At 31.3% G+C, this 12,934-nt stretch overlaps 1 protein-coding gene across 1 annotated transcript in view; it reads right to left on the bottom strand.

Annotated features, from left to right (window-relative positions):
- Nucleotides 1-12,934, bottom strand: part of LOC111635751 (LIM domain kinase 1-like) — a 37,069-nt gene that overhangs the window by 6,267 nt on the left and 17,868 nt on the right. Inside the window, exon 3 of the mRNA XM_023380818.1 lies at nucleotides 1,937-2,072. Within this exon, the coding sequence (XP_023236586.1) occupies nucleotides 1,937-2,072 (136 nt within the window). The remainder of the gene's footprint in view (nucleotides 1-1,936; nucleotides 2,073-12,934) is intronic.

Here is a 12,934-nt window from a genome sequence, read left to right on the forward strand (position 1 = left end):
CAGTTACATAAAGCAGTAACTCTAGCAGACTCAAATAACACACCATTAAACTTACACTCACAACATACAGACATGACACAACATATAAAAAGCATAGACACCATCAAGCAATCGTGGATTCAAAAGGCACTCCATGGCAAACATCCTTATGACCTGGCCCTGGATTTTGTTGACAAAACTGCATCAAACAGCTGGTTAGATCGAGGATGCCTCTTTGGGGAGACGGAAGAATTCATGATTGCCATACAGGATCAGGTCATAAATACTAAAAACCACAGAAAACACATACTCAAAGATATATCACTCACAAATGACACACGCAGAAAATGTCACATCATGCCAGAAACTATACAGAACATCACTTCTAGTTGCAAGCTCTTGGCACAAACAGATTACTTACATATACACAATCAAGTAGCAAATATAATACACCAAGAGCTTGCAAAAAAACACAATTTAAACACTTGGCATTCTTTCATCTTTATTTATTTCAACTAAATAAAGATGAAAGAACGCCAAGTGTTTAAATTTGTCACACTTCAATGTGTCTGAGCAACAAAAAAATATCTGCCATTAAAATAAATTTGATACTAACTAACATGCTTTTGAATTGATTAAAATCTGTTCATCAAAAAGTTATAGTACTTTACTCTTTGACATACTATTTGTCACCCTGTACCACAAACATTACATTTATAACACAGCTTGGAAAATAATAATATATAGCAAGAAATTTGTTTTAAAAACTGAAGATAAAAATTTACAATAAAACAAGTGATTATTTATTATGACATCATCACAATGTCAGGCTGCAATTTTTAATCTTTTAAATTATCTGATATATGTAAAACAGTAATTAGACTTAGTCTTGTAGGCTTTATAAAGATATGCTTTGAAATTTAAAAACATCATTATAATGCAGTAAAATACTGTATTTGTTTATATTTTTGCAATAAATGAGAGTACTTTTGAGTATTTCCAAAAAGTCTGTAAATGGCTTTATTCACTTATTTTTTTAAAATTCAGCATATTTTCAATCATCGGTTGCATAATAGAATGTGTATAAGTATAAGTATAATACATTAAGTACTTCTTTTAGTCTCCAAAATCACTTACAGTCAACTTTCAGAATGTGAGGAATGAAAAAATAAAAAATAATCATATATTTTTACGTTTATTTTATAATAATAATAAATAAATAATTTAAAATATATGCTCTCAAATTAGTAGTGTCTTGCCCCTGTGCATAATACTTTTCCTGTTAGCAAGAGAGTCATGCCAGTCATCTAACTCCTTTCAGGGGAAAACTTTTAAATAGAAATAACATGACTTCTGGTTTGCACTGAAAGTTCATATAAATTTAATCGGGGCCTCCTGCCCCTAAGCTTTCCATATCTGGTCTTGGTTTTCATCTATCTAACTCCATTCTCAAGATTAAGAACAGACAACATATAAAAAACAAGGAATAAATCACAACTTATTCTCAATAACATCTCTGTCAATTACAAAATTTGGATGCACATCATTGTTTATATCAGATATTCATAATAATTATTTTATTAACGTACTATTTCCAAAATAAAAGTAACTGAACATGAAATTAAATGTAATTGCTATCATGAATGATCATTCAAAAGAAATTTATGGGCTAGCTCTAAAAATTACAATGGAGGACGTTCATAGGAAAGTACATAAATAAATAAATAGAAAGATAATTTTCCTAAAAAGGTGAGAGAAAAGAAGAAATTCAATGACACTCAAACCCAAATACAAATGTGGCTACAAAAGCCTCAAACAGATGCAATGCTGACACAAACAAACAAACATATGAATAACAGAAAAATTTTGTTAGTAAGAAAATATGAACTCATAAAATATAATAAAGTTTTTAATTGTATCTTATTGTATCTTTATTTATACATCATTTTATATTTACCATTACTGGTCCTGTAATAATTTCACTACAATCTTGGCAAGCTTCACCATACTTTGTCCAATAATCATTTTTACAGAAGAGGAGCCCATCTTTCTCAAAATACCAATTTGTCAATGAAATATCACATACTGAACACCTATTTAAAAATAATATATAAAACAATAAGTATTTATTACAAATAAATAAAAATTTATTTTTATAATATATTTATATANATTCATTTATTTTAAATGAATTATAACAAAATCCCTGCTCTAAATAAGTACTCTATTTTTCTGAATGAGACAGACTAATTGTTCAGAGTATATATTTTTCTTTTCTGAACAAAGGGTTGAAGTAGCTAGATCACACACTTTTTAGTTGGACAAACTTTTCTGGAAGGGTGAAATTGAAGTGCAAATGCTGTAGAATAAAGATATGTAGATGTAGAATTTTACCACCTCCCTTTCTCCTCTTATTAAATATTTGCTAAAAATTAACTTTTTATACAAATAAATATTAATGTAAGTTAAATATTAAAATTACTAATTATAAAAGTATTTGGGTAAACCCCCTAGGCTCCTTTCAGAGTTCAGAGAAGGGTACCTCCTATATATGGGTACCTCCGCCCTCCATAAAATGACTTGGTATTTAATTTTGCTGGAGTCGGGAGTCAGAGTCAGCCTACTAAAATTATCAGGAGTCAGAGTCAGAGTCAAAGTGTTTTTTTACCAACTCCACAGCCCTGCAGAAATTACTTTCAAATGTTCATTTATGGCATCCATTTTCTGATTCTACTGTAGTTTATATGTGGGAAACAATACATATAACATCTGACCTGTGTAGCCAAGCTATTCTAAACCTACCAGAGCATTGAATTTCAGTGATTAAAATGTTGAATTAGATGTTACCTTTCCTTCCCCTTCCCATTTTATTTAAATTGAAATATTCCATTAGTTTAATTTCAAAGTGATGTTATTATGTTCTATTGCCTGATGACAATAAGTTATTTTATTGGAACTGCTTGCATTTATATTTGTAAAGCTTCTGTGTTTTAATTATTATTAAAATAACACTACAAGTCAGTTTGTTGTATGTTTTTGTTTAATATTCCTATTAATTTTATATATATACTGTATATATAATATTATGCTATCTTGTTTGATATTGTGTTCTTAAGATATTAGCTATTATCTGTTATAAAGACCATAAGGAAATTTATTTCAATTATAGATTGTTATGAACAAAATTATTCTACTTTCAAAAAAAATTCTTGTGATAACATTTTACAGCTAAACTTCTTTCGATTAATTTATAAGGATACTGTACACCACTAACTTTGTTATTACAAATATAAAAAGAGAACATCTATGCCTCACTAAGGCTGCGTACACACTAGTTTGACGAACATTTGACAAACCAAGAGTTCTGCATAGGCGTACACACTCAAATGCGTGCTTTTGGCCAAGCATGCGTTAAATGCACGTTTATAGATTTTGCTTAAAACGCGCGTTTTGCGGGTGTTTTATGGGTGCTTTGAGATATATGTGCTGCCATGTTACTGTACATTCGATCATGTGTTTTCTGGTATAGTGGACATACGTTGCCAAAATGGAGAACGATCATTTCGATACTGATCTGTTTATTGATGAAATCTAAAAGAGACCAACCATTGTCAAAGGATTTTATAGATATTTTAAAGGAATTAAAAAACTTGGGTTTATTTTGTCTTAGTTTTGGATACAATGTCGCAAACATTCCATGTGTCAGTCTATCTCGTAATATTGGGTGCACCCAAAATTCTCTTTGCCTCTGCCATCGTCTTTTATAGCGACGATGGAGGAGGCACATGCAAGCAATTACTTTCATGTCCATTTCCAAACTGAGCCAGTGCTAACGCCAAACTAACGCACATTTAATGTAACAGAAAACGCCTAATGTGTACAAACGCACATTAAAAAACGCGCGTCTAAAAATGCCTAATGTGTACGCAGCCTAAAACCTTCTGATGAAAGTTTTAGTGAAGCATAGATGTTCTCTTTTTATATATCAACTTATTTTTTTTCAAAAGTGGACTTATACCACTTTAAAAAACGGCTCATAAATTAATTGAAAGAAGTTTAGCTGTAAAATGTTATGCTCCCAAGCGTTAAACTTTAAATATTACATTTTAACTTTGAATCTTAACTTATAATTTATTATTGTATATTTTTGTCTGTGTTTTTATAATCTTTGTATTTAACTGTTTTGTTTTCGGGAGTAGGTATTGCTCCCCACATTAAGGATTGTATCCAGTATGCAAAATAAATAAATAAATTATTGCATTAGCAATAATATTTTACACCTTAAAACTCAAATATAAAACTGTTTATATGTGAAATAATAATGTCAAAAAGTATATTAATTAGAAAATGAAGTGTTTGCAAATATGCTACATGTAACTACGCAAAAGTTAATACTACAGTAGAGCATCGATTTTCCGAATCAATTGAGGACTGGGGTTGTCCGGATAACTGATATTTCGGATAACTGATTTATGTACGAAAAAATAGTTTAACATATCCGATTTCGAAATTTTCTCCGTGCGTGTCGCTTTGCGTTGAATTTTCGTCAATGTTAAGCCTAACAAAGACTATTGTATCGTTAAAAATTATTTTTTTATTTTGTACAAACAAAATAAATATATTGAAAAATATAAAAATAATAAAAAATTATACTTCAGATGTTAATTTAGTATCAAAAACGTAAAATATTTGAGTAGCCCAAGACATAGCCAAAGATTGAAGCGCCACAGCACTGGTGAAAATTTAAATTTGCCGACTGGAATTCTTTCGGAAGATTGACGTTTCGGATGATTGACTTTCGGAAAATCGATGCTCTACTGTATTATTGTACACATTGTTATAGAATGATAACTGATAAAATTGCAGAGAATTTATAGAACAATCATTTTCAGATAACACAATCATGAGATATTTTAAAAATTTCTGAGATACCTTACTAAATAACTAAAATAATCTTTAAAAAATTATCTTTCTTATTAATATCTATGATTTGTAACTAAAAGAAGCAAATAAAAAATATAGTAGCTAAAGGGAAAACATTTTAATAACAATTTTCTTAGCTTTCACCAATTTCTTAATTATTGCAATTACAACAAAGATGAATTATTATACTGTTTTATTTTTATTAATACTTTCTGATTTTAATATTAAATCTATGATTTTATTACTTCAAAATATTTTTTAAATTGTCACAATTGGGCCCACTCTACTATACTCAGGACATGCAACGACCGAAGACTACTCTATATGGGAGTCGCTATATATAACAACGTTGGAAACGTGCAATGCACCTACTCTGGAACTGCCCAATATATGGATCGCCCTATACAAACGATTAAACGGTGATTTACATTATATGTTACATCACTGACAGAAGCAGTACCACGCATGTGCTGTATTACATCGCATTCGTAACATCGCACATATTTCAAAATAGTAGCGGATTCATATCGAATGTCGTAAAAAAAAAAACAGTTTTATTTAAATTTGTATGTGTTCTTCTCTCGAACGTTCATGTTCGATTTAAAATATCTTATTCGCCTGAAGACGACGGGAATACATTTGTCGAAAGCATTCGAATGAAAAAACAATTAATAACGCTGAACACAGTGAGTTTTAACTGCTTATTAACTTCAAGTTGTTTTTTACAATTGTCATTAAAAATGTGTCACAAATTCAGGAATCACATTGTAATATAACTATAGTACATGTTTCTAAAACCAGTGAACTTAACTGAACTCTGGTAGTATTCCTAACCATGGTAAAGCAAATTGGTAAAGATTATACTGAAAATATTAACTGGTGTTAATCACTAACCATTGTTAACAGCCTAAGTGTGATTAAAATAAATAGATAAATAACAACTCTATTGTAAGAGAGGAAATAAAAATAAGATATACAATGATACCTTGTACTTCAAATCTAATTCATTCCAGGAGACTGTTTCAATTTGAATTGTTCAAAGTCAGAATCAATTTTTCCCATTAGAAACCATGGAAAATAGGTTTCCATGGTTTTCCAAATCCAAAAACATATCTATTTTGATAAACTTAAAATAGTAAACATAATTTAATGTAAAAATAACACAATTAAATGTCCTAATAATAAATTAAAATATGAAAGCAATAGATATTGTATCTATTTGTTGCACACCTCAACTTCATTATCTTAAATATGTAGTTAATATGTCTTGGCAGAAAGATTACATTACCAGATATAGGGAAAATAAGCAATAAATAAAGTCATTATTCTATTATTATCACTATTGTTAATTTTACTAAGAAAACTGAAAATAGAATATACAATAGCCAATGAAAGAGTTGAGACTCACTAGTTCAGCACTTATTCATTGTAGAGAATTAATACACATTAAAAAACTAACAATTGAATCCTAAATAGTTCTCCAAGTGTCTCCAGTAATCTTTAGTCTTAAAATCTCCAGTAATTTTCCCTTTTATCAGTCAGTATTCAATACACAAGTTTAATACAAGTTTAAGTACAATAATATCAATTAAAACAAGGATTAACATACAGAAAATGGAAAAAAAAATAAAGGTGAGGCATACACATACATAATAGCAGATCTAGAAATCTTGAGAAGATGCAGAAAAGAAACAATATGCCTTAAAAATTTTTTATGTAAAGTACCAGGTTTTACTCAGGAAGAGGGTACAGTTGCATACTGAGCACCTCCTATATCTGACTCTGCATATATATGTTGCTGATGTTTGCAGAAAAATCAACATGGCAAATGAATTCGCATAGCACGTAAAGGCTTCTTTCATGAATTTTAAAGATAAACTTAGTAAGTTTAGATAAAAGAAAGCTATTGAGTGAAGTTATAATTACAATTTAAAATTGATAAATTAAGCTGCATCATCTCATAATTCACATCGATTTTCAAATTTATATAATCCATGGCTATCCACAGTAAATTATGATAGTAGAAGGTAATAGTTTTTTTATTTTTTTATTTTTTAACTTTCAAATTTTAGTCTTGCCAATACTATAAATTAGCATTTTATATTTAGTTTAAATACTTTAGCTTTTCTTTATAATACAAGTTGTTATTTTATAATACATTTGGCTAAAAGAATTACTTTTTTTTTTTTTTTTGAAAAAGTAACAAATTAAAGAAAAAATGTCCATTAAAAGCCCTTTAAAGAAGACTTATATTCCTTAGTTTGTCTCAAGAAGACATTCTTCACTTGATCTGAAAACATCAATGATATACTCACCAAAAATCTTTTATTCAAACGAACAGGAATTTAATTTTTCGTGTAAATTTGGATTGACAAATGTTATCAACCTAATTATAGGTCTACTTTCAAACCATTGCTGAAACAAACCACCATTCAGTCCATATATGCCTCTGAAACAAGAGTGAAACCAAGAAAACTAGCTTTATTAGATATACTATCCACATTGAGCAGGCTAAAACATGGGAAATTCTAAAAATTTACAAAGCAAAACAGAAAAAGGAATGTATTAATTTTAAGAAAGAAAAGAAAATTTCAAGCACTTGGCAAACATTTTACATTGATTCAAACAAAAACCATAATAACAGATCTCATTAATTGCAAGGGAACACGTATAAGATGTGTTTTGATTTATAAAACAAATTTATATTCACAAATATAATATCAATTTGGAATAACTGGGAATATTGCAAGTTATATGCCATTATGAGTGACATACAATACATGAAAATGTGGTGGTAATATAATCAGATATTCAGTTAGCATTGTTTATTAGAAAAACAATAATATCAACACAATCTTGAACTACATTCCAAGGTTTAAAATTTATAGTGTTCTACATCAAATTCCAAAATAGAATGAAAGATTGGAGGCCTGCAGCAGACCTATAATTAGGTTTAAAACATTTATCTATCATAATTTATATGAAAAATTAAACTCCTGCTAATTTGAATAAAAGGTTTTGGTGAGTAGTTTAAATTGTTTGGCTTTTGAAAGCTGTTATGAATGTCATTAATATAAACAATTACGTATAAAAACTTATAAAAAAATTGAATAGATTAAATTACAATATTTCTTATATTCTCAAAAAAAAAAAAATTTAACAAATGTAAGACAATATGAATTTAAAGAAAACCACAGTTAGAATGAAGTAAGTTTTCAGTATTAATCAAAACAATCATGATAATTCTGTACACTTTTATGTTTACTCATATGTTAAAATTTCATTTAAATTTTCTATCAGTAATTTTTTATCATATCATATGTAATACTTATACAGGTATACCTCGCCTTACGTCGGTAATTGGTTCCAGGAAAACGACTTAAGTCGAAAAACGACGTAAGTCGAGGTATACCTGTATTCAAATCTTTCTTCTAATGATTAAATTTTGTATATGATAGTCTGCATATCAGAAAAATGAGAGAGAAAATTTGTATTCACACATTTTTGCCAAAAATATTTTCAGTTTAAAATGAGTTTAGTGTTGTGCAACAAATACAAAGCTTTGTTCTTTATCTATAATGATAAAGTTTTATCGCTTAATGAATCTCCATTCAGTTTTTTTATGGATATAAAAAGTCATTATCAAACTGAAAAACTCTATGGAATTTTTAGAAGCTTTAATTCATCAGTCAAATAGTGTTACTCTTTCATCAAAATTTTACAAATTATTTACTTGTTAAAATCAATTTGTAATTCTATTAACAAATGATTTGTTTGACAATTAGAAGCAATCAATTAAAAAATTTGCTTATTCATTTCTGAAATTTAATATCAATATTGATATTCACAATGTTTTTTCATCTTCATGATCATCAACACTGTCTCAATATCTCAAATCACTCAAAAACATGAAGGATAGAAAAAAATATTGAAGATGCCATACTGCTCTAATAAAATACACTTTTAAGAACTCATAAAAAATACAATTTTTGTTAACTAGCTACTTATCAATATCAGATTGTCAGTAACAATTAAAAAACTGAAATCACAGAAATACAAAAAGCAAAAAATTCATAAATTAGTACATATAACAATTATTGGCTGAAATTCAAAAAGAAATTAATTATTGCTCAGAAATCCCTACATATATAAAGAAAAATACATATCTTATGACAATACAAAAAATTAAGACTAGAACAACTTTGCCTGATGTTCAGGAAAAAGAAGTAAAAGAAGTCTTAAAAACATATTTAATGAATGATTCAAAAAAAATTAAACACATGGCTAAATCAGTCTCAAATTCTAAAAGACTAGTAAAATACATTAAAAATAGTTAAATCAAAATATATTAGAGATTTTCAAAAAAATCAAAACAAAACTAAACAACCTTACATTAGTCCTAAAACAGGACCTTACATTAGTCCTAAAATAACAGGAAAAATAACAGACATACAAAATCAGACCAAATTAGATATATGGCAGACAGAAGGATTAGTATACAGGTTTAAATGAAGCTATGCACACCCCAGTATCTATGTGACGGAACAAAATGAAAATTTCAAGTTAGATTTAAAGAACATATTAATTCCATAAGAAATAATGGTGAAAATTTAGCTGTCTCAATTCATTGTAATAATGAGTGTGAAATTTTAAACAAATTCAGTAAAACGCATAAAAAAATGATAATACTTTAAAAAGAAAATTATATGAACATACAGAAATAATTAAATTACATAAAGATACTAAAATAAACTACAGGGTGTCCACAAAGTCTGGGTACATAAGGATTAACACATACTTTTAAAACAAAATAATTTTATTTGATTCTAATATTAATAAGTAACATTTTCAATATGATTTCCATCATTTTTAATACATAATTTGATGCGCCATAATTTGTGGACACCATTACCAGTCAGTGTGCTGAAATTGACAGCAATACAGACCTATTTAATCGAGTTCACCTGAATTTTGCAAGGTGCATCAATAATGGAAATCATATTGAAAATGTTATTTATTAATATTAGAATCAAATAAAATTATTTTGTTTTAAAAGTGTAGTGTTAATCCTTATGTACCCAGACTTTGTGGATACCCTGTATAATATTAGATATCAACTTCCAGAATCCTGGTACTTCTACATAAATCTTCGGGACATTATTATCTTTAACAAATTAACCTTTGTGCATAACCAAAGAAAAACTTTACTCAACCTTTTAATCAACTGTACTTTTAACTATTCTGTGAACTTTTTTACTCATGTATTAACACTAGTTCTCTTTCCTCTAAACATCTGTTATTTAAGAGATAAGAAAATTATATAACTGTTGGTTAATATTAATTTTGCTAAAGATTTCCTTGTTAATATGTCTAATATTAAAATAGGAATATAGTTGTCAGTTAAAGGGCTCCAAGGGGTTGTGAAGCGCAATATAAGGCCACAACAAGAATGGCCTCTTAGAGCCGCCGCAAACTAGCGCTTTGTGAGAGCAAAACGCTAGCAAACATGTGCTAGCACAACCGATGACATCGAAGGCTCCGCCCCTGTCTTCTTGCCCACGCTGTTTTTCCTTCGCTAGCGCAGCGATCCGAGAGTACACTCGCTGTTCACAGAATTCAACAACTAGAGCATTTACACTAGCAAGAGAAAGTGGGGAAGACGGATGACTACATAAACATGTCACATGTTGAAAAAGAAATAATAGAATTTTATCGATGTACGTAAATTACATGATTAATACATTCAGTATTGAAAAGAAAATAGTATAACCATTGTATGTAAATAGTAATATACAGTATAAATAGTTTTCAGATAGTTAAGCCTAGTTAGGCTTANAGGAAAGTGTACGGAGTAATCTGCCTCTTCTGCTCTTGGTTTCGGAGTGGTTTGGGTGTTGTTCAGTGGGATTTTCTATCTTTGGAACGGGTTTTCGTGGGACAGCCGTATCAGGTAGGAGTGTCGTTTGTGAGTGTTAAAGTGGTGGCGGGGTATTCGGGTGTCGGGGCGTCTTTGCCCCGGCCTGAACGGTCTGGGTCTACGGACATGGGGGTGGAAACGGAATTGCAACCTTCGCTGCTTCGGTTTTTATCTCTGGTGACAGAAGTCACAAAACTTGGTTGGATACGGCAAAGTATAACGGAGGAACACACTTACTCCATCTTCTGGAAAGGGGACCATCCCCTTCGCCGTCTGCGTCCACCTGAATTGCATGCGGTTTTGCGGGGGTATTTCCCTAATCCGGAGAAGATNTAGTATAACCGTTGTATGTAAATAGTAATATACAGTATAAATAGTTTTCAGATAGTTAAGCCTAGTTAGGCTTAACTAGTAAACATGTTTTTTCCATGCTGTTTCAAAGTTCGGAACGAAAACTGACCGATTACAAGTATAGGTTATAATAAAATCTTGTTCTATAACCAATCTACATCTGTGGAATCCACGTCATGTGGGCTACGTTACGCGAGCAAATGTTGTGTAGTTTGCGTTGTGTAGTTTGCGGCTGCACACTACACAACATTTGTTGTGTAGTGTGCAGCCGCAAACTACACAACGTTTGTGGCCCGCGTAGCTTACCTAGCAAAAATGGCTCATAGCATCATGGGAAAAAAGGCGGGACTTAGGAGCGCAAGCGAGCGTACGCTAGCTTCCGTATCCTGTAGTTTGCAGCAGCTCTTAGCCTATCCATCTCAACCCTTTGCTCACTTTCACATAGTGGAGCCTGTTAAGTCGAGTGTCGACGAACAAACGAGCGTAAAGGGGGCCATGCAAGGGTAATACTCCAGTGCCACACTGGAGGAGGTCCTTCCAGGGCTGGATACAGCTAGAGGCGGGGTGGTATCTGTAAATAGCGGACGACCATCTGCCACTTAAGGCCTGTAGTGAGTCTCTAGGAGCTCAGGTGCTAGGCCACTGCCAAATCCCTGCTAAGCCTGGTTCCTCAGCCCAGGTTAGAAAAATGGGAAGGTTGGTATCTGGTTGGTGGCCGACTGTAAAAACCCCAGCCAAATCTTTTTGTATGGAATGTCTGATGATGTGATAATACTAGGGCGTACCCCATAGGTGACGTGCAGCCGCAGCACCCGGCAGCTGTGGAAAATGGACAAGGGTTGTTGTGTCATATGGGACGGGGACAATGTAAGAAGCGAGTCCCATTAAGAGTGGGAAGTTGGAATATAGGGACTATAGGAACATAAGTCTGAGTTCTTAGGGGACGGACGTGTCTTCATTCGCTCCGTCTTTTGTTCGCTGTTTCGACAATTCTACGTATTAGACGTAAGTTTTATTTGGTTTTTTCTATAGGGGTTGACTGGCGAATTTGTTCGCTATCGTTTTTTAATTTTCGAGTCTTGTGATTATCGGTTTTTATGGTTTTTACCAAGTGACCAGTTTTTTGAGTGTTTTTGCGTTGCTAGTTGACTTTTGTCACTTGTTTTGTATTTCATTTCATTTAGCATTAATCGACAGTCCGTAAGGTTTATAATTCGGCCGGTAATTAGGTTTATATGTCGGCTTGGATAATTAATTATTTTGTATTACGAGTTTTCCCGACCAGCTTTCGGCCGGTTTTTTGGCTGTTATATTAGGCCATCGGGATCCATTCTTGAGTATTTTACGGACTACCTTGGACTAAGTTCAATTTTTTAATTTAACATATTCTCTTTGATTATTTTTCGAGATATCTTGGTTTTAAATTTCACCGAGAACAAAGGCCTTTGTTTTCGGCACGTGGTTTAACGGCCATTCTATCTGATCTCATTTCACTCGATAGTAGTTTCGTTCCTCGCCCAGTTATCGCACGCTTTATTAAGTGTGATTCTTCGATTAAATTGTTATTTTTGTCATAATTGTTTACGGATTTCATCGATGGAGACTACCAATTCCTTGTTGGTACCCGATTTGGACCCAGTGGAGGAAATTATACCCTCCAACTCAGCCGATCCCAGTGATTCGCTTGAACTATCAATCCTCAAAGAAGCGGGATCTCAACTCCATAGGATTATGAATCTCATCCCAGAATCTTGCAACATCAAC

The sequence above is a fragment of the Centruroides sculpturatus genome, unplaced genomic scaffold, assembly GCF_000671375.1.
Source record: "Centruroides sculpturatus isolate CEXI.00-Female unplaced genomic scaffold, Cexi_2.0 scaffold843, whole genome shotgun sequence".
Classification (NCBI taxonomy): Eukaryota; Metazoa; Arthropoda; class Arachnida; order Scorpiones; family Buthidae; genus Centruroides; species Centruroides sculpturatus.